The following is a 22,819-nucleotide window of genomic DNA, read 5'->3' as shown; positions in this document are numbered from 1 at the left end:
ACATATTCAAACATCCTAATTAACAGTGCCCTGTGAGAACTGGGCCCATAGGAACACTCTGTGTGATACAAGTAAGTATATGTAACTCCGAGTAAAATGATAATAACAAATAGAAAAATTAATGGCATGTGTGCATGAGTTTACGTTTTGCTTGGCCACAACCTGGCTCTAGCTCTTGTAAGCTATGATAAGTTATGGTTATATATGAAATACTATTGAATATAGGAGTGTAAAAATAAGCAAATAATTGTTAGTTACAATAGTTTTCCTTTCCATCATCTAAGTATATTTGAGAACAGGGATAACACACACTGTGCTAAAATTAGAGTACTCATTAAATCACATATAAAATTTACATAGAATGTAAATAGGGCAAAAAAAATTATATAGATATTATGAATAGCATAAAAGCACAATATACAAATTAAATGACAAAACTAAAAAGAATACAAAAATCCAAACAACAGATTGGTATACGTTATTCTGAAGTCAAAGTTTTCCTTAGATATGGAAAGGCTGCTCTGACTACTTTCTTGATATCCAGTGTGAGTGCAGGAAATTCTATATTAGACACTCTCTGTTGCGGATGACAAAATAAGATAAATACTGTGAATAGCACTACGAGTGCAATAAACATTGAAATTGCTAAAACTCCAGAAATATGAGAGGTTTACTCAAAAGGAATGAAAGCCAAAACATCCATTGGAGAATCTAAATCATCCTTAACTTTTTACTTCATCAATAAATGAGGAATTAATGTTATGGGGACTAATAAGAGTACATTGTGTTCCTAACTGAATCTGTCCCAGAAACAAAGATTTGGGTTGGTTAGGTGGGGAATGAATAAGAACATTTTGTGGATTTGGCAAGAATGATACGTGATAATCATCCACACTCTCAATCCAAGGTTCATTGACAACAATTTCCTTAAAAGAACAAGAATTAAGAACATTTTTGGGGGGATCCAGAAAGTCGGTAGTACACATGATTTTTTCTTTGTAGGTTATTGAAAACCATTTCATTGGGAGGGCAATGGTTTATGGCACAATGCTAAATCATACAAGGAGGGATATGCAGTCAATGAGAAACTAACATTATATAAGAGAAAGTTCATATTACTAGTAAGAATGGTAGTTCTTTTTGCCACTCTTTTGTATGATTAAAAGGGAATTGTATTACATTTACAAGGCTGTAAGTATCCAAGTCAGTGAATGGTATATGGATAATGACTGCTTTAAGAATCACATCAACCATTAGTAAGGAGTAATAACTGGCCAAGTGCTGTAAAGGTAGAGCTAGGGTGCTGATTGTGTCATCGCTTGGTGAATGATATGTGAGTTCTGAAAAAGGAAAAAATGATGGCATGACAGCTTGGTATACCAAAATATCTAATAGGCCAGTGAAATGATGTGCATAGTTAGTAATTTGAGCTCATAAACTATCAACATATGTGGAAAGTCACCATAGCATATAAGATATTCACAGATTTTGACAGTAGTTCTACCTGTTAAGTTACTAATTGTTAACATGATGTCATCCAATTACTTGGAATGTTGCTTTAAGATCTTTATATACCTGTTATTAAGATGTTGAAATTGTAAAGATTGAACCTGATTCCTAACTATATATTTTTTTTTTTTTTTGTCGCTGTCTCCCGCGTTTGCGAGGTAGCGCAAGGAAACAGACGAAAGAAATGGTCCAACCCACCCCCATACACATGTATATACATACGTCCACACACGTAAATATACATACCTACACAGCTTTCCATGGTTTACCCCAGACGCTTCACATGCCCTGATTCAATCCACTGACAGCACGTCAACCCCTGTATACCACATCGATCCAGTTCACTCTATTCCTTGCCCTCCTTTCACCCTCATGCATGTTCAGGCCCCGATCACACAAAATCTTTTTCACTCCATCTTTCCACCTCCAATTTGGTCTCCCACTTCTCCTCGTTCCCTCCACCTCCGACACATATATCCTCTTGGCCAATCTTTCCTCACTCATTCTCTCCATGTGCCCAAACCATTTCAAAACACCCTCTTCTGCTCTCTCAACCACGCTCTTTTTATTTCCACACATCTCTCTTACCCTTACGTTACTTACTCGATCAAACCACCTCACACCACACATTGTCCTTAAACATCTCATTTCCAGCACATCCATCCTCCTGCGCACAACTCTATCCATAGCCCACGCCTCGCAACCATACAACATTGTTGGAACCACTATTCCTTCAAACATACCCATTTTTGCTTTCCGAGATAATGTTCTCAACTTCCACACATTCTTCAAGGCTCCCAGGATTTTCGCCCCCTCCCCCACCCTATGATCCACTTCCGCTTCCATGGTTCCATCCGCTGCCAGATCCACTCCCAGATATCTAAAACACTTTACTTCCTCCAGTTTTTCTCCATTCAAACTTACCTCCCAGTTGACTTGACCCTCAACCCTACTGTACCTAATAACCTTGCTCTTATTCACATTTACTCTTAACTTTCCTCTTTCACACACTTTACCAAACTCAGTCACCAGCTTCTGCAGTTTCTCACATGAATCAGCCACCAGCGCTGTATCATCAGCGAACAACAACTGACTCACTTCCCAAGCTCTCTCATCCCCAACAGACTTCATACTTGCCCCTCTTTCCAAAACTCTTGCATTCACCTCCCTAACAACCCCATCCATAAACAAATTAAACAACCACGGAGACATCACACACCCCTGCCGCAAACCTACATTCACTGAGAACCAATCACTTTCCTCTCTTCCTACACGTACACATGCCTTACATCCTCGATAAAAACTTTTCACTGCTTCTAACAACTTGCCTCCTACACCATATATTCTTAATACCTTCCACAGAGCATCTCTATCAACTCTATCATATGCCTTCTCCAGATCCATAAATGCTACATACAAATCCATTTGCTTTTCTAAGTATTTCCCACATACATTCTTCAAAGCAAACACCTGATCCACACATCCTCTACCACTTCTGAAACCACACTGTTCTTCCCCAATCTGATGCTCTGTACATGCCTTCACCCTCTCAATCAATACCCTCCCTTATAATTTACCAGGAATACTCAACAAACTTATACCTCTGAAATTTGAGCACTCACTCTTATCCCCTTTGCCTTTGTACAATGGCACTATGCACGTATTCCGCCAATCCTCAGGCACCTCACCATGAGTCATACATACATTAGATAACCTTACCAACCAGTCAATAATACAGTCACCCCCTTTTTTAATAAATTCCACTGCAATACCATCCAAACCTGCTGCCTTGCCGGCTTTCATCTTCCGCAAAGCTTTTACTACCTCTTCTCTGTTTACCAAATCATTTTCCCTAACCCTCTCTTTTTGCACACCACCTCGACCAAAACACCCTATATCTGCCACTCTATCATCAAACACATTCAACAAACCTTCAAAATACTCACTCCATCTCCTTCTCACATCACCACTACTTGTTATCACCTCCCCATTTGCGCCCTTCACTGAAGTTCCCATTTACTCCCTTGTCTTACGCACTTTATTTACCTCCTTCCAGAACATCTTTTTATTCTCCCTAAAATTTAATGATACTCTCTCACCCCAACTCTCATTTGCCCTCTTTTTCACCTCTTGCACCTTTCTCTTGACCTCCTGTCTCTTTCTTTTATACATCTCCCACTCAATTGCATTTTTTCCCTGCAAAAATCATCCAAATGCCTCTCGCTTCTCTTTCACTAGTAATCTTACTTCTTCATCCCACCACTCACTACCCTTTCTAATCAACCCACCTCCCACTCTTCTCATGCCACAAGCATCTTTTGCACAATCCATCACTGATTCCCTAAATACATCCCATTCCTCCCCCACTCCCCTTACTTCCATTGTTCTCACCTTTTTCCATTCTGTACTCAGTCTCTCCTGGTACTTCCTCACACAAGTCTCCTTCCCAAGCTCACTTACTCTCACCACCCTCTTCACCCCAACATTCACTCTTCTTTTCTGAAAACCCATACAAATCTTCACCTTAGCCTCCACAAGATAATGATCAGACATCCCTCCAGTTGCACCTCTCAGCACATTAACATCCAAAAGTCTCTCTTTCGCGCGCCTGTCAATTAACACGTAATCCAATAACGCTCTCTGGCCATCTCTCTTACTTACATACGTATACTTATGTATATCTCGCTTTTTAAACCAGGTATTACCAATCACCAGTCCTTTTTCAGCACATAAATCTACAAGCTCTTCACCATTTCCATTTACAACACTGAACACCCCATGTATACCAATTATTCCCTCAACTGCCACATTACTCACCTTTGCATTCAAATCACCCATCACTATAACCCGGTCTCGTGCATCAAAACCACTAGCACACTCATTCAGCTGCTCCCAAAACACTTGCCTCTCATGATCTTTCTTCTCATGCCCAGGTGCATGTGCACCAATAATCACGCATCTCTCTCCGTCAGCTTTCAGTTTTACCCATATTGATCGAGAATTTACTTTCTTACATTCTCTCACATACTCCCACAACTCCTGTTTCAGGAGTACTGCTACTCCTTCTCTTGCTCTTGTCCTCTCACTAACCCCTGACTTTACTCCCAAGACATTCTCAAACCACTCTTCCCCTTTACCCTTGAGCTTCATTTCACTCAGAGCCAAAACATCCAGGTTCCTTTCCTCAAACATACTACCTATATCTCCTTTTTTCACATCTTGGTTACATCAACACACATTTAGACACCCCAGTCTGAGCCTTCGAGGAGGATGAGCACTCCCCGCGTGACTCCTTCTTCTGTTTCCCATCTTAGAAAGTTAAAAAGAATAAAAGGAGGGGAGGATTTCTGGCCCCCCGTTCCCGTCCCCTCTAGTCGCCTTCTACAACACGCGAGGAATGCGTGGGAAGTATTCTTTCACCCCTATCCCCAGGGATAATATATATATACATATACATATATATTTTTTTTTATTTTTATTATACTTTGTCGCTGTCTCCCGCATTTGCGAGGTAGCGCAAGGAAACAGACGAAAGAAATGGCCCAACCCCCCCATACACGTGTATATACATACGTCCACACACGCAAATATACATACCTACACAGCTTTCCATGGTTTACCCCAGACGCTTCACATGCCTTGATTCAATCCACTGACAGCACGTCAACCCCGGTATACCACATCGCTCCAATTCACTCTATTCCTTGCCCTCCTTTCACCCTCCTGCATGTTCAGGCCCCGATCACTCAAAATCTTTTTCACTCCATCTTTCCACCTCCAATTTGGTCTCCCTCTTCTCCTCGTTCCCTCCACCTCCGACACATATATCCTCTTGGTCAATCTTTCCTCACTCATTCTCTCCATGTGCCCAAACCACTTCAAAACACCCTCTTCTGCTCTCTCAACCATGCTCTTTTTATTTCCACACATCTCTCTTACCCTTACGTTACACACTCGATCAAACCACCTCACACCACACATTGTCCTCAAACATCTCATTTCCAGCACATCCATCCTCCTGTGCACAACTCTATCCATAGCCCACGCCTCGCAACCATACAACATTGTTGGAACCACTATTCCTTCAAACATACCCATTTTTGCTTTCCGAGATAATGTTCTCGACTTCCACACATTCTTCAAGGCCCCCAGAATTTTCACCCCCTCCCCCACCCTATGATCCACTTCCGCTTCCATGGTTCCATCCGCTGCCAGATCCACTCCCAGATATCTAAAACACTTCACTTCCTCCAGTTTTTCTCCATTCAAACTCACCTCCCAATTGACTTGACCCTCAACCCTACTGTACCTAATAACCTTGCTCTTATTCACATTTACTCTTAACTTTCTTCTTCCACACACTTTACCGAACTCAGTCACCAGCTTCTGCAGTTTCTCACATGAATCAGCCACCAGCGCTGTATCATCAGCGAACAGCAACTGACTCACTTCCCAAGCTCTCTCATCCCCAACAGACTTCATACTTGCCCCTCTTTCCAAAACTCTTGCATTTACCTCCCTAACAACCCCATCCATAAACAAATTAAACAACCATGGAGACATCACACACCCCTGCCGCAAACCTACATTCACTGAGAACCAATCACTTTCCTCTCTTCCTACACGTACACATGCCTTACATCCTCGATAAAAACTTTTCACTGCTTCTAACAACTTTCCTCCCACACCATATATTCTTAGTACCTTCCACAGAGCATCTCTATCAACTCTATCATATGCCTTCTCCAGATCCATAAATGCTACATACAAATCCATTTGCTTTTCTAAGTATTTCTCACATACATTCTTCAAAGCAAACACCTGATCCACACATCCTCTACCACTTCTGAAACCACACTGCTCTTCCCCAATCTGATGCTCTGTACATGCCTTCACCCTCTCAATCAATACCCTCCCATATAATTTACCAGGAATACTCAACAAACTTATACCTCTGTAATTTGAGCACTCACTCTTATCCCCTTTGCCTTTGTACAATGGCACTATGCACGCATTCCGCCAATCCTCAGGCACCTCACCATGAGTCATACATACATTAAATAACCTTACCAACCAGTCAACAATACAGTCACCCCCTTTTTTATTGAATTCCACTGCAATACCATCCAAACCTGCTGCCTTGCCGGCTTTCATCTTCCGCAAAGCTTTTACTACCTCTTCTCTGTTTACCAAATCATTTTCCCTAACCCTCTCACTTTGCACACCACCTCGACCAAAACACCCTATATATATATATATATATACATACAAATACACTCGCACATATACATACACACACACATATACATATATATACATATGAAAAATGTAAGAAATAATTTAGAAAACTGAAACTTCTAGCTTGAAATGAAATGAGAAAATGAATGTCACATAATGGTTCAACCTCTGGCTATGGAAAAGGGAAATGTATAATTTATTTACACAAACGTCAATAGTAGTTCTCATCAATTTAACCACTGTATCAATAAGCTTCAATGTCTAAGCTACATTTTTTCCAATTTCACTATTTTCTTGTCAAAGCACCATGTATGAAAACTATTACTCCAGTAACACAACTATAAACATTTACTTCCCCTTTAAAAAAGTTCTGGGGAAGTCTGTCCTGATACACTGCGGGACACTCTACCACCTGGCAAGATTTGTATTGCAATGGTTCTTGATTCACAGACGTAGTAGCATCACTGGTGGGCGGAAGAACATTCTTGTAACCACAGCAGGGATCACAGTCCGTGCCACTCCATTATGATGGTTCTTCTCATGACGCGACGCTTAAGCTGTGACCATGGCTTCCTGCCATGGTGCTCAACTATATTAGTTTCACTAAATTATCTCAAGTGTAGGGTAGACCCTCCAGGCCTAACTTAAGTAAGACTGTGTCTCTCATGAGGTGGACTTCATGGGGAGCCATGAGAAGGGCACGTGGTACTGTCATGGCATCATGAATAGGAAGACACCATAAGGACATGAGAAGGAAGAACGTGTAAAATGATAAACTAAGCATCTTCTGAAAGGTGAAGTCTTTATGAATATTGATGAGTTTGTGGTGATGTGAGGGTAGTCAGTTGTGGTGTGGGGACAGACTGAATGGTGGTTGGTTGATATCGTTAGAGGGTTGAGGAGTATTGTCTGGTGTGGGACTGGGATGATGTTCAGAATAATGCCAAACTTTCAAGTGGTTCTCATGTTCCTCATGGATGTCTCCTGTATTTAGATGTTGAACGTTAAACCTCTGTCTCTTTAAATGGACTAAAACTCTATAAGGACCAGAAAATTTTGGGTCTAGCTTAGGAGCCTCACTTCTAGGGTTAATATTTTGCACCATTACCAAGAGTCCAGGAGCTACCTTTGATGGTTTTGCGGGCTTATTAGCCTGATCCTTGAAAGCTGTAATGGCTTCATTTAGATTTTCCTTGATCCACTGATGAATTAATTGAGTCATTTGAAACTTTTTTGCTACAACTGAGCTCTGAACTGCTGGACGTGAAGGAGGGGGCATTATTATGTCGTAAGGCAACACTTTATCAAAACCATTTCAGGTGTGGACAGTGTGTCTCCAGTTGACTTATGATATGCGGAGTTTATCAAACATTGGACATCAGATAGATATTCTTCCCATTCATCATGATCAAAATTAATGTCGGTGCAAAGAGACAAGAATTTTCCAGTTCAGCCTCTCAGCAAGGCCATTTGAGGCTGGGTGATGTGCCATTATATTACATTTAGTCATGTTATACAACTTACAGAGTTCTTCTTATAACGAGTTATTGAATTCTCCTGCATTATCTGTGATAAGATATTTGGTGCATTATGTCTGTCTCAAATATGTTTCTCAAATGTCTTAGCAACCGTGGCTGTGTCTTTATTATGAACTGGGACTGATTCACAGTATCTTATGAGAGCATCAATAATTACAAAAACATATCTGTAGCCTACCATGGAACTAGGAAAACCTCCTAATATATTCATATGAACCCTTTCCCATGGGTATGGAGGTACAGGATATATCAATACTGTTTGAGGAGTATTGGGACTTCCCTTGTGTGTGTTACAGATTTGGTACCTCAATATATGATCAGTAATATTTTTCTGCGTTCTTGGCCAAAACTACCTCAAACAAGCCTGCTTATAGCTTCTATCTGTGCCTGGGTGAATCATTTGCTAACTTCAAGAAATCCTGTACTTAATATTGTTGGAATGACTGTTTGACAACATGGGTGGGTACTTCTAGTCTCTCATCCCTGCATAGTACTCCTTGTGCAATAAATACAATTGTCTGACTGGAATAGCTGTCTTAACATCCAAGGAAGGTCGTCTTCCCTCTAGGAATTCTATGACAGGACCCCAAATTGGGTCATCTCGCTGATGCTGCATCAACCTCTCTATATTAAAATCCATGGGGCTATCACCCACAGTGACTGCTCCCACTCTGCTGCAAAGTGCAACTGCAACCACATATGATGAGGATGAAATGAAATGAAAATCTAGGTCAGAGGTGTGTATAGTTAAGGACCACCTCTAAAACTTTCCCGTTGGATCTTGTTGTTGAAAAATGCTTAACAATGCTCTGTGATCTGTATACGCTGTGATAGGGTAACGATATATATTATTCAAAATGCTTGACTGCCCAAAATACTGCAAGGCCTTCTAACTCTGTTACTGAGTATTTTGATTCTGTCTTTGAACATGAATGACTCGCATAAGCTATGGAAAAGAGTTTACCCGTATTTGATTTCCCCAAGACCCTGTTTACAAGCATCTGTGTTCCAAGTGAAGGGTTTCTCAAAGTTGGGGCACCAAAGGATGGGTGCCTCGATCAAGCATTGCATGTGCAAGTTAAATGCATTCTTTTGTGCTGTAATCCACTGGAATATAACTCCGTTTCAAAAGTGAAGTGATCGGGTATGCATTCTTCACAAAATTAGCAATAAGTCTTTGATAATATCCTGCTAAAACAAGGAAGGATTTGACTTTGTCTCCTGTGGAAGGGACTGACTATTCCACAATTGTTTTTACTTTATCTGCTTTGGGTTGAATACCGTATTCATCAGTGGTGTGACCTAAGTACTTAATCCTTGTTCGTAGAAAGGAGCATTTGGATAATTTGATTTTTAAGTCTGCATCCTTGAGTCCTAGGAATACTCTCTCAAGACATGACTATAATATCACCAAGATAAACTAATACTTCTTTGCCTAGCATGTGATGAAAGCTGTTAGTCATTAACCTTGAGAAGGTGATTGGTGAGGAATGAAGACCGAAGGGCATAAATATGAATTGCCAATGGCTGTATGGTGTACTGAACGCAGTCAGGGGGCAGCTTTTCTCTGACAACAAGATCTGCCAAAATCCACTCAATAAATCCAAAGTTGAAAATACCTTATTCTCACTGAGGCTATGAAGCTCTCATGCCACTAGTAATGGGAAACAATCTTTCAGTGTGACCTTGTTGAGTTTTCTAAGATCTGTGACTGGTCTAAAAGTTCTGTCCTTTTTCAGAATGATCAGAAATGGTGAATTCCATGGCAACATTATCTTTCAACAATCTTTCAACATATCCTGAACAAGCTTGTTTGGTATGTCTCTGTGCGCCTGTGGCAATTGATAGGCTGGGACATAAAGGGGATGTGTGCCTTTCTCTAAGAAATCTGTTAACTGGTCAGCATGCTTGGTTAATCCTACCTTAGAAATCATGTCAGGGGTGATGGTGGGGGGCTGACTCGAACCATGCACTGTTGAGCCAGAGGTAGGGGGAGTAGGTGTTGGAGGGTTAGTTGAATCTGAGACTAGACAGATGTTAAACTCATGCAACTCCTTGTCTTGAATTCCGGACTTCAAAACAGAGAATTCCACAAGCTTGGTACCACTGCAGAGACGAGCAGGAGTGGATCATGCATTGGCAACATATATTGTGACCTCTCTATCTGCGGTCTCATGAATAGAGACATCCATCGATAGTCCTTTGGTAGGTAATGAGTAGGGTTTAGCAATTACTCTAAGTGCGAAATTACCCTGCTTATGCCCGAGTCCATGATCATGCATCCATGCTTGAGAAAGTGAGACAGGCACCTTCATTAATGTGTCACCATGCAAAGTCATGTTTGTTGTTAAAGTTTCCCTGGGCAATTAGTGGAAAAATAGAAAGGATGTGCATTTTGCTGATCATCGAGCATGGCATGGAATCAGATGTGTGAATGTCTCTGACTCAGTGAGAATTCTCCTCTGACTGTGGGAGGAATGTATTATCAACTGACTACATTTTCACGATAAATAGGATGGATCCTGTTGTCCCATGGAGTGGCGTCCTAGTTATAAGCTATCAGGAAAAGTTACACCATGAACAATGTAAGGAGTTATGGTAACAACAGAATTGCCTATGTGAATGTTCATTAAAATAGTGCCTCTTACATCAAGATTGTCATTCAAGATACTTTTAAGGGGTGGGTAAAAATCTGAGCATTGAACAAGTTGAGTGCACATTAGTGGTTGAATGAAATCATAATGAATGATATCTGCATTTGCACCGCTGTTTAGAAATATAGTAATAGGCTGATCATGAAAAGAGCCCACTAAATCGAAAGTTGGAATGTGAGAAGATGCCAATAAAAGAATATGTTTTAGGAGTTCTTTATGAGATGGAATCCTATCATGAGAGGGAGATTGTAATTGTTGATAATATGATGGTGAACCTGTGTTATTTGACATCTTTCTAGCTAAGGCTCTGCATTCCGCTGAAGTGAGTTCAGCACATTTGTGGCATGCGTGGCCATGATTGTGGGCACAAATGGAAATTATGACTGGGTTGGCTGAAAAACTGAAGTTGTGGTGCCATGGATGGGTGAGTTTGTTTGTTTGGGTCAAGGCATGAGGATGTTCTGATTATGTAGGGACACATATTAGCTTTATGTCCTGAGTGTCGGTAGTAGAAGCACATGACTGTATCAGAATGTTTGTCATTGCCGATTTGCTTGCTTTAACCACAAGATGGGTGGACAGGAGCACCCTTTGGTTATTGATTATAATTAGTGTGTTGACTACAAGAATGTTTCACTACACTTTGAGAAGCTGACACCATCCCCACTGTCTTGGTGTTGGAATAACTGCCTTTTTTTTGAGTGGAATTCAACACTTGTTTCTGACCATGAAAGATTGATATTTTCACTGAGTAACCATCGCCTTAGGTCTGGGGGCAGGTCTTTTAGGGTGAAGGTAATGTTCAATCTCATGTGTCAGGGTTCATCATTGCTGATATCCAGGTTGAGGATTCATAAGCCTTCCTAACTAATCTCATTCTTCCACATAAGGTACTCCAATGACCAGGGACTGGTCCATGCATGTTGTATTAAGAGCACATAATAGGATGTGTAGTAAACGATCTGAAAATGATTCCTCACAACCCAATTTAAACATTGTTTTCAATTCTTCCTAAGGTATACAGTTTTGAATGCCATCTGAGTCATAAACAACCTTAGTATAATTATTAGGCTTGTTGAAATCAGTGAGGTTTTAAGCAGCCAATATAAGTGCTGTATCTCCTGATTCCCATTTTGTTTAACAATGTCCTCTACATTTCTAATCCACTGATCAAAACTTGCAAGTTTACCATCAAATAACTCGGGTGATTCCTTAGCGTTTTTTAGTGTAAAAACAGTTTTTGTGAAGTAATCAGTTGTCCCAAGTTCCCATGACGTGGAGAGGGAGGTGGTTTTGGGTGAGGCAGTGTGTAAGAAAGTTTCTATTGGTCATCTGTTAAACCAAAATCTGTCAAAATAACACTGTGATGTTGCCATTTTAGAAGGTTGGTCCCATTTATAATAAGATATTGTAGGTGAATTTCTAAGTACATATGAACCTTTACATCTGTCACATGGATCCTTGTTGGACATGTATTAGAATCAAACTTAAAGGAGGCACATGATAACCAAAATTTGAAATATGAATAACACTATTTGCCTAATACAAAATATATATATAATGATTCTGAAGTCATAAGAAGGTTAGAAAAGATTAATACAGTAAATGATTTTACCAAAGGTTACTTAACACTATGATATATTAATGTAAGACTATGAAAGGAGTCATCACTAAAAAATAGTATAATTACGTGAAAATACAAGAAGGAATATATGGAATAAGAGATGTAACCCTAGATAGATTGGTGAAGTTGCAGAAGTGAATAGTCATGTCAAGAAGCACAGAAAAGTATGTATGTCTCATTGTATAAACTTAAGTAGTACCACAAAAAGAGCATACCTCACAGACTGAACCATTTTGACATCTTGAGTGTAGCGAGGTGGAGATACGTGTAGAATGGTGGCTCGCTAGCAGGTAAGTTGAGTGTGCAAGCGGGGTAGAGCTATGCAATAATGACATCTGGGATGGCATCACGGATGATGATGATTTGTCTTGAGCTGTCAAGAGAACCTTCAAGTTGGTGCGAGCAGGATGGCTGCCCTTGCTTGAGACGGCTCGATGTGATAACAGCACTGTATGACTGTGGCACTGTGTTGATTTCCCTTACAAGCGACCCAGTGTCAGCAATGCAATAAAGGTGTATCTTCAGTGCAGGGAGGTATGGGCGATGGATCACTTAGCTGGTCATGGGCTCAGCCCTTAACATCCATAGGAGCAAGTGCCTGGACTGTTTGCTGTATCTTGTAGGCTTGTAGGAATGCTAGGAACTCCAGGCACAGAAACATGTAGTAGGTATGACAGTTGTCCGTGGACATGTAGGTTCATACGTCGCTGCCGCACTTGTAAGAGGCCCACCAAGTCTCAGATTGAGTTGGTAAGAAGAAGATCAAGTCTTTCTTCGTTCCATGGTACTCAATGAAGATCAGATGGCCTTTACAGCTTTATTATAAAAATAGGTATGTTCATCAATAGTACTCTGGCCCTTATGGTCGTATGACACACACTAGTGAATATGTGACAAGGTTAAGCATTGTGTACCTCAGGTGGCACTGGCAGAGGTTATATTGGAGTCTGCCACCCACTAGACAACATATTCAAATAACATGTCAGCTCTTAAATGTTCAAACTTCCCAATTAACAGTGGCCCGTGAGAACAGTGAGTCTCTGGGTACCTGTCAACACATTCAACCATATGTCAGTGCTGTTTATTTTATATGACAGATCAGCTTTTACGTATTCAAACATCTTAATTAACAATGGCCCATGAGATCAGTGGGTCCATGGGAACATTATATGTGATGTAACCAAGTATATGTAACTCCAGTAAAATGATATCAAATAGAAAAATTAAGGGCATGCGTGTATGAGCCTCACAACTGCACCTAAATAAGCACAAAGAGCTCTTTGAGAAGATCCTGAGGAGGGTGATAAAGATGGTAGCAGAGTTGGGAGGGCTCAGCTACAGGGATGGGCAATTTCTCTAATATTCGATTTTCTTTAAAATAAAACTCATCCAGTATTTTTAGTATCCAAAATGGCTGGTTTCCTCAAGCATATTGGATAACGGAGGTTTTATTGTAGTTTTAACAAGCTATTCATGTCCTACATAAGGACAAATCTAGAATATGCTTCTAAGGTCTTGTCATTGCACCTAAAAAAGCACAAAGAGCCATAGAGAAGATCCTGAGAAGGGCAGCAAAGATGGTAGCAGAGTTAGGAGAGCTAAGTTAGAGGCTTTAAGTTCACCCACCTTGGAAGAGAGAAGACTGATGGATGACCTGATCACATTTAAGATTTTAAAAGAGATCTATGATATGGACAGTGGACATTTCTTTGAGAGATGTTGGGATAGAGCAACCAGAGGACATGACATAACATAACTAGAAAATAAGGATTTGAAAAAATACTTTTATAGTAGAAAGAGTGGAAAAGACTGACTGAGGGTAAGGTGAATGCAGACAGCTTACATAAATTCAAGAGGTTGTATAATAGCGGAGAGTGTTCAAGAGAGGGGGGCCACATGAATATAAAACCCTCCCCATATAGTACAAGTAAGTAATTACAAATAGTTAATTCCACAGCTTCAACACAGGTCTTGACTTTTGATACTGCCTAGTGGACATGGCTGGCTTTCTAGGTGCTGAAGGATGCCCATGGAAGGGGATTCTAAGTCGGGAAAGTAACTGAACAGGAAGTTCTCACCTAACATCTAGCATGCATTCTTAGAAAGTGCTATTTTAGTCAAAATAGCTAAAATAGATGCAGTGCTTTGAATTGGTGATACATTTTTGAAAGTGGATGGGAAAAATATTTTTTTTGGACAAACTAGGCCAAAAAAATTTCCAAATGATTTGAAAAGTAAATAATATATACAAAGAAAAATCAAAAGTTTCATAATGCCTAATGAAGCTAAGGCAGTTGGTAGTAGGTGGTGGTATCCACCAAGGCATATAAAGTACAGTGTACAGTGACATCGTTTTCATACTGATATGGAATCCACTATATAGTTGAATATAATCTGTTTTAAGTAAATAGCAAAATTTTTAGATTATATTGATATTGAAACTTCAGATGGTGGAGACAGGAGAGATGTACTGTGAGAGAATAATCTAAAATACTGGGCAAATCCTCCCATTTGTGGTGGTGATACAACACAAATGAAGATAATTTTTTCTATATTCATGGATTGTACAAGTTGATATTTTATATCAATACAAACACAACAAGAAAGGGAAAAGGCACAGCATATAAATATTTTTTCTGGAAACATCTCTATTGCATCATGAATGAACTTATGCAATATTTTCTAACTTGTGGTATCAACTGCATTTATAGTTAACATTAATGGTAATCACATTTACAGAAAGTAAACAGCCTGTATAGGGCTGAAAGCGAAACTTTGGCTGAGAGTAGGCAGTGGTGGAGAGATGTGGGCAGTGGAGTTAACACCACCACTCACCCATTTTGGCCACTTTGATTGATTATTATCATATAGACCCATTCTATTCTTTGATTTCACATTTAATATTGTACAATACATCTTACATGTGTTGCTGTTCAAATCAAATAATTAGTAATGATACAGAAAGGAAGCAGGCAGTAATGGAGGTAGCATCGTCAACTCCCCTGCTCACTCACACCACTTAGTACTATGGGTAATTTTTATATTGTGGTTATTGTTATGTAAATGTCTTTATTTGGTTTTACATTCAATATCTACACATATCTCCAGCAACTGGTGAATGATCCTTCATATACTATACTCTTTTCACAGGTTATACTTGATATACTGTATTCAAAACACTTACACTTATCACTGTTTTCAGACTTAAGTGTGTTGTGTATGTGTCTTGTATAATTGCCACAAATGAGTGATAAAAAGGGTCTAGTGGTGCCAACAAGAGGGAGGATTCAGGTGGTAGTATATTGGTCCCTCCCAATACACCATCAAGGCCTGTCTCCCAACTACCACACTTTTCTTTTGCTAACGGCTCTTGTACTTACTGCTCTCCTAATTCTACAAATTTTATATCTTTCTCCAATTATCTAAACTGCTGCCACGAGATTGTGGCATCCTCTCACCCACAAGATGAGATCCTCTAAATAGGGGATTTCAATGTTCACCTATAGGGATTAGCTGAAGTCCTCTTGTACAGATGTTGTGGGAATTAGAGCCATCATTTTCTATATTCTCAATGATCTACAACAAATTTCCTCCCACTCCAGCCATATTCTTGAATGCTGTGACTTCTCTCCTCACACTGGATCTATTTTTTGCCCTAATCCATAACACTGCAACCACATAGTCTCACCCCCAGTTGGTTTATCTGACCACACTATCATAAATGTGTCTATTTTAGAAGCACCTACCCTTTCAGTAGCCCCTACTAAATGTAAATATTGGCGTCTCAGCAACACTGACAGGAATAATTTACAAAAATTCTTTTCTGACTTTCCTTTGGTAAATTTTTGTCTCTTATATGGTAATGCTTCTGTCTCTGACAAACACAGCAGAGGTTATTGTTGAGGGAATGGAAGCATTTATTCCCTCTTCCTCCAAGTTGACCTCTTCCAATCCTTAATTCAGCCATTCCTAACTGCCTCTAAGAAAGTGGGAGTCCTGTTTAGATGTTGAAATTTCTTTTTTATGGATTATTTGCTCTGTTAATACAGAGGATTTATCTCTCCTTGTATGGAGTACTGCTCTCACATCTGGGGTGGCTCAAGCTCTCCATCCTTACCTGACAAAGTTGTGTCGAAAGTAGTCCGACCTATAGATTCTCTCAGGCTAACTTCAAAACATGACCTGCTTGGCCTATGCCACAATATTGGCTCACTTTCCCTCTTCTATAGGTATTACTCTGATTTTTGCTCCAGAGAGCTGGCTAGACCATGCAATACTTGGCAAGCTGCTGCATCACATGATTATTGTGTGGCTGTTGGTAACTCAAGGGTGGGCTATTTTGATAACTATTTCTTTCCATCACCTCAAAGCTCTGGAATACCACCATCTCATGTCTTTCCCAGGAACTATGGCACATTGCCACCAGTCCTAACATTTCTGTGCATGAGTTAAGCCCAGTTCCGTTTTCTGAAGCTGGTATAGAAAAATAGATTGTACTGGGGCCAATAACTTTGCATTGTAGGATAAAGGTTTATATATGTTTTAAGTTAAGCTTAGATAATCAAAAGGTGACCACTTGTTGAGATTCCTGACAGGGATGTTTATAACTTTATTCCTGTCTGAATCCTATCCACTGTGTAGAACACATTTCAGTGGTTCAGTAATATGTAAATATCCAAAAAGATTTTGTGTACCCACATACAAGGTGTACCAGAAAGACCTTGACATTTTTAGTAACATTTTAACATTTAGTTGCATTGTAAATCACATTTGGTTTAGAAACAGATAAACTCATGAAGTTTTACTGGCATCCTCAGTAAACATCATTGTATGCCCAACTTGTGGTACAGACAAAGTGCATGCCAACAGCATTCCTCATCAACCAGTTCTGCAGTGTTGCTAACCATGATTTTGATAACTACATTATTCACAAAACCATGAGGGAAAACCAAGAACAATGCCCAATGAATGTGGTGACCTTGGTTTCACACCATCCCACCCTATCTAACACCCTGGGAAGTGTCTATGATGGGAGTCATACACAGTAAATCCTAGTCAACATAAGATGTTTGAATGGAAGTCTGGCATTTAAGGAAAGACAGAATGCTAAAGCATTATTTACATTCATATTATTTTTGGTAGAGAATATAGGACCAAGTATGTGGTTATGCACCACCTTGATAAACTTTTCATTGTTGCACTCCATTGCATGACCTCATGAGGGTTTTCAACCCCAGATTTGAACACTTGGTACACTATCTTACAAACATGGAAGGTGGCCTTATCAGAAGACACAATATGCTAGAGAAACCCTCATTATTTCCCAAGCACCTATCCATAGCTGTACTTTGTATGCAGGCATATGCGAGTAAATGCATGTGTAGGACCCTGTGCACTGTTGTGGAAGGTAGTTGAAGCTCCTAGAAACTGTCCTGATTAATTGGTGTGCCTCCCAAACTCATGCCACATCTTCCCCTGTTATGTTAAACCAGCCATAACCTGTCATGAAAATTATTTCTTCTACAGTGAACTTGCAATGCCAATCATCAGTATTCGAGTGGATTTGTTTTTGTATATTGTGCAGTAACTGCTGTGCATTATGGGTTGGAATTATCTTTATGAACCACGCCAGACAATGCATTTTCCCTAGTCAAGATATCATGTTCTATTGATACCACACTGCATTAGCAACATGCCTAATGAGAAAAACAATTGTAAGGAAAATTTTGATTTTTTGTATGGCTTGAAATAAAGTGTTTTTTGTGTATCTTTTTTCCCCCCATTCTACAAGCAAGTAAGGCTGTTCATATCATTTAGGAATCCCCTTTAGTAAGTTGTGGCACGTCACTGGCCCTCTATCTGCCCCTTAGCATGTAGAGATGAAAATATGTTGGCAGGAGTTCAGATCACTTATTCACTCCTTTTCTCTTTCCTTTTTTCAGGAAGTTAAAGAAGAAGACCCTGATGTTCCTGACAGCCATCAGTTACAGGACTCTTTACAAGAATGCCCAGATTATCTTAAGGAACAAGAAGAACCAGTAGAAGAAACAAGCTGTCTAGGTGTATTAGGTCAGAAATGTTCTCAAACATGTCTGCAGTCACAAGGTGATCATCATTCTTTATCAAAACATAAAAGATGTCAAAGTAGAAAGAGAAGTAGAGCACTAGCAGAACTATGCAAGTTGAAAGTTATTGTGATGTCACAGAAGAATACAATTCGAACTTTATGGAAAAAACTAAAATTTGAAAGAAGGAAAAATAAGAAGTTACATGAGAAATTGATAAAGAGTAGAAATATTAAAATTGAAGAAACCTTTGATTACAAAGATTCTAATTGTGGTGGAGTTGAAGAAAGGCATTCTTTAGACACTCTAAAGGAGGTGACATCTGTGAGTATGAATAGTGGTGTGTGTACTGGATCATCAGTTAAGAGTAGTAAAAGGAAATGTGAGGAAAAGACCTCCAAAATTACTAAAAGACAAAATACTAGTGATTATAATATTACTGGTATTGATTCTGAAGGCACTCTTCATTCCCTAAATGGTACCAATAGTTCTCTTAATGTAGGAAGTGAATTACAGTGTCTCATCCAGGAATTCATGATGCGGGATGACATATCCCAATTGAGCAAGAAAACTACAATTGATGGTGAATCAAATTCTGTACGCTATCGACTTCATTACCTTCCAGTGCTACACAAACGTTTCATGGCTGACTGCTGCAAATACTGTTCCTTCCAAACATTTTGTAAGTATATTCCGTGTAATGTGATGAAGTGCAAGGCTGATGAGCTGGATTCTTGTCTCTGTATGACATGTCAAAATCCTGAACTTAAGATAGTGAGCATGGTAAAGAGAAGATTTTTAAGCATGAACACAGATATTGAAGAAATAATTAATAATGAAGAAGCTTTTGAACTGTTTATTAAAAATTTGAAATCTTTAAAGTCACGTAATGCTCTTTTAACATACACAACATGGTCTGTGGCCATAAGTGGAAATCGCCCACCAGTTCCTATGAAAAGGACACTAACAAGATCCCTTGGTGAAGTAATTTCATCATTAGAAAGTGAATTGTGTTCTCTTAGGGACCATTTAAAGCGCACGTACCAGCAATATGAAGCTACATATAAAGCAAAATTTGAGGCAAAATCTTCATGTTATCATGCTGTAATCCAAACTGACTGGTCACCTTTGATTATTTTGCATTCTGTCAGTGAAAATGGTGTACCAGAGCCCCAAAGGGTTGTTAGCCTCCAATGTGGCTACATGTGGTCACTGTTAGATTCCTCAGGATTTATAGCATTATCAGATTCAAAAGATCGAACAGCCTCAGCAGTTTGTGCAAGTCTAGAGAAAGTGTTTAACAGATTAATTAAAAAAGGGATGAAAACTTTAACCTTTATTGTTGACCCACAGATACACATTGCAGGTGTTCGTGAATATGCCCAGAGACATGATATTGAGGTTTCATGGATCTACGTGGAACCTGGACATGGTTGTGGTATGGCAGAAGCAGTGGGTAACAGTATTTCACAACTAATCTGTGACACTATCAATACAAATGGGGTCAGTGTTATTCGTACTGCCAAAGATGTTTTTAATTTAATTGGTCCTAATTCGAACAATTTTGTATATTTTTATACTGATGATGATGTTTGCCGACAAAGAGAACAAGTAAACTCAGACAACATTCCTAAAAATGGAAATAAGTTTATAAAACCAAAGATGTTAGTGCCACTTCACATTTCAAACCCTTAAAATAATGCTACTTTATATTGATTTCTTAGTAATTAAAATTGAACAAGTATGAATTATCAAAGCTTTGAAAATATGTATTTATATCCTGTTGCTCCTTTACATGCTTCTTCCACCCCTATATCTCCCTCATGTCTTTCCATATCTCTGATATAAAACATTATTCCATTTGCAGAGATGATCATCTTTGGTTTATTACTATAACAGGGTCTCATTTCTCAAACATGTTACATTGGATACACTATTTTCAACAGACCCCTTACAGTGGCAAACTGATATAGTTACTAAAGATTGCCTTTTGTTTTGATGTACCTTACCTACACACAGACACAAAATACAGGAAGGCTGGTAGCAGGGAAGAGATTCAGACAATGATCCCTGTTTCCTTCAAGATTTTAGGGGTCTCCAGCTCAGGAAGCCTAATACAGGTTGTACCTCTTTAATCTGGCAACCTTGGGACCTGGCTATTGCTGGACCACAGAAAATGCTAGAAAAAACAATTGACCACTAAGGGAACCCCTATGTAAACATGTGCTTGACCCCGAGTCTTCCCAGCTCATTCCACATACATATTGCTATGTTATCAAAGGTAGAACAAAGCTTAAAACAGGAAAGAATACAATCATTAATGCTTACAAACAAGGTTTTTATTGTTACATCAGAAGTACATCAGGGTCAGCTAGGTCTTCATAGTCAGCAGTCTCTCCAGGATCAGCAGTGTCTTCAGAATATGCAGGATCAGCAGTGTCTATAGGATCAGCAGGGTCTTCAGGGTATGCAGGGTCTCCATGGTCAACAGATACTTGCACATCAGGAGCAGAGAAGGTGGCAGGAAGGTGGATTATCTACAGTGGAATGAGCCTTGGCATTGTTATTAATGACTTTCTTCAACTAATGTTTGCAGTGTTGCTTGCTTCTGGTATTTTGGCTTTTCCTTAATTTTCTTTGAATCAAATAAACAGACATAATTTCTTGTTTTGTTATAAAGTCCCTTTGCTATAGTCCTGCAATTAAATCTCTTATCATCTGGATACATTTTTCTATAGGAATTCTTTCCTCCACTCCATTTTCTTCATGATAATCTTGTTTATTCTCACCTTGCAGAACCATCTCCACAATTACTTGATCAGTTAGTTGATAAACAACAGGCTCATCATTATCAATGTCATCCATCCTCTAGGTTTTCTCTGTAATTTCTTTGGTTATCACTAACAGGGCTATCCTGGTGGCAGATCCACACATCAATGACGCCAGATTCAAAACATGCTGGATTTACAAATATTTCTCCCCTTACTCAACAATTTAGTACCTACCATCAAATTTACTGTAGAAAATTAAAATAATGGTATGTTACCATTTTTAGATTGCATGATCCATAGACAAGGAAACAAGTTTAAGTTTAGCATATACAGAAAACTTACCAATGTATGCTCATATATCCATAATTACTCATCTCAACATGACAGAGTTAAATTATCATCATTTCAATCTATGTTCCTTAAGGCATTACGTATTTGCAGTCCAGAGTATATTGATGATGAGTTTGAGAAGATATATTCTATTGGATCTAAGTTGAAGTACCCTAGATCTTTCATTGATAAATCCCTTAAGTTAGCAAAGAAATCATTTTATAGAGTTGAGCCCAAACCTCCCATTGACACAAAGAATCTTTTAGTTCTCCCTTTTAATAATAATTTCAATTTACTTCCCATGTTGCTTAAATCCTTTAATGTAAATGTTGCCTTCAGCAACAATAATACTATAAAGAATATCTTAATCAGGGATTCACAAGAAAATTCTCCTGAGTGCATCTATAAAGTGCCATGTAGAAATTATGATAAATTTTATGTAGGGCAGATTGGTAAGGATCTTTCTGTTAGACTTAAGCAACATGAATATAGCATAAGAAAGGGACAGTACTCAAATGCCTTGCATAATCACGTTAAAAACTACGATCATTGTATTGAGTGTAGTAATGCCATCTCAGTTACTAACTCTTTACTCTATTACCACGAGAAATATCATTGAATCTTCTGTTATTGAATACACAAAGAATTATTACACAAATATTAGTAATGGTCTATACAAATGGGATAACTTTATTGTTGATAAAATTTGTAAACAATTCACCTTCTTGTCCACATAATATGTTTATGATACGCTCGTTGTCTTTGACAATCGCATGTTTACCAAATGGTGTCCTAGCTACGTCTCTTCGTTTTATATCAACTGACCGTTATATTTCTCTCTTGTGTCTCCCCTGATGATTTGATTATTACACGAAAGTGCGCTTAGGAAGTTATCGTGTTTCATTTACTCCGTGGACTCGTAGAAATATACTTGATCACGCGCAAAATTGCGATCCTTTCCAATATATATATATATATATATATATATATATATATATATATATATATATATATATATATATATATATATATATATATTTTTTTTTTTTTTTCAAACTATTCGCCATTTCCCGCATCAGCAAGGTAGCGT

General features: G+C 39.0%; 1 protein-coding gene across 4 annotated transcripts in view; it reads left to right on the top strand.

Annotated features, from left to right (window-relative positions):
- The window catches only part of LOC139765982 (uncharacterized), a 140,732-nt gene extending 119,073 nt beyond the window's left edge, over positions 1-21,659 (top strand). For 3 of the 4 annotated variants that reach the window (XM_071694039.1, XM_071694018.1, XM_071694024.1), the window contains exon 5: positions 18,506-21,659. In XM_071694039.1, the coding sequence (XP_071550140.1) occupies positions 18,506-20,323 (1,818 nt within the window). In that variant the 3' untranslated portion in view covers positions 20,324-21,659. The remainder of the gene's footprint in view (positions 1-18,505) is intronic. The other variant, XM_071694030.1, reaches the window with a different exon arrangement.
- The last annotated feature ends 1,160 nt before the right edge of the window (positions 21,660-22,819 follow it).

Source organism: Panulirus ornatus, chromosome 4 (assembly GCF_036320965.1).
Source record: "Panulirus ornatus isolate Po-2019 chromosome 4, ASM3632096v1, whole genome shotgun sequence".
NCBI classification, from domain to species: domain Eukaryota; kingdom Metazoa; phylum Arthropoda; class Malacostraca; order Decapoda; family Palinuridae; genus Panulirus; species Panulirus ornatus.
This window is presented reverse-complemented; position numbering and strand designations above follow the sequence as displayed.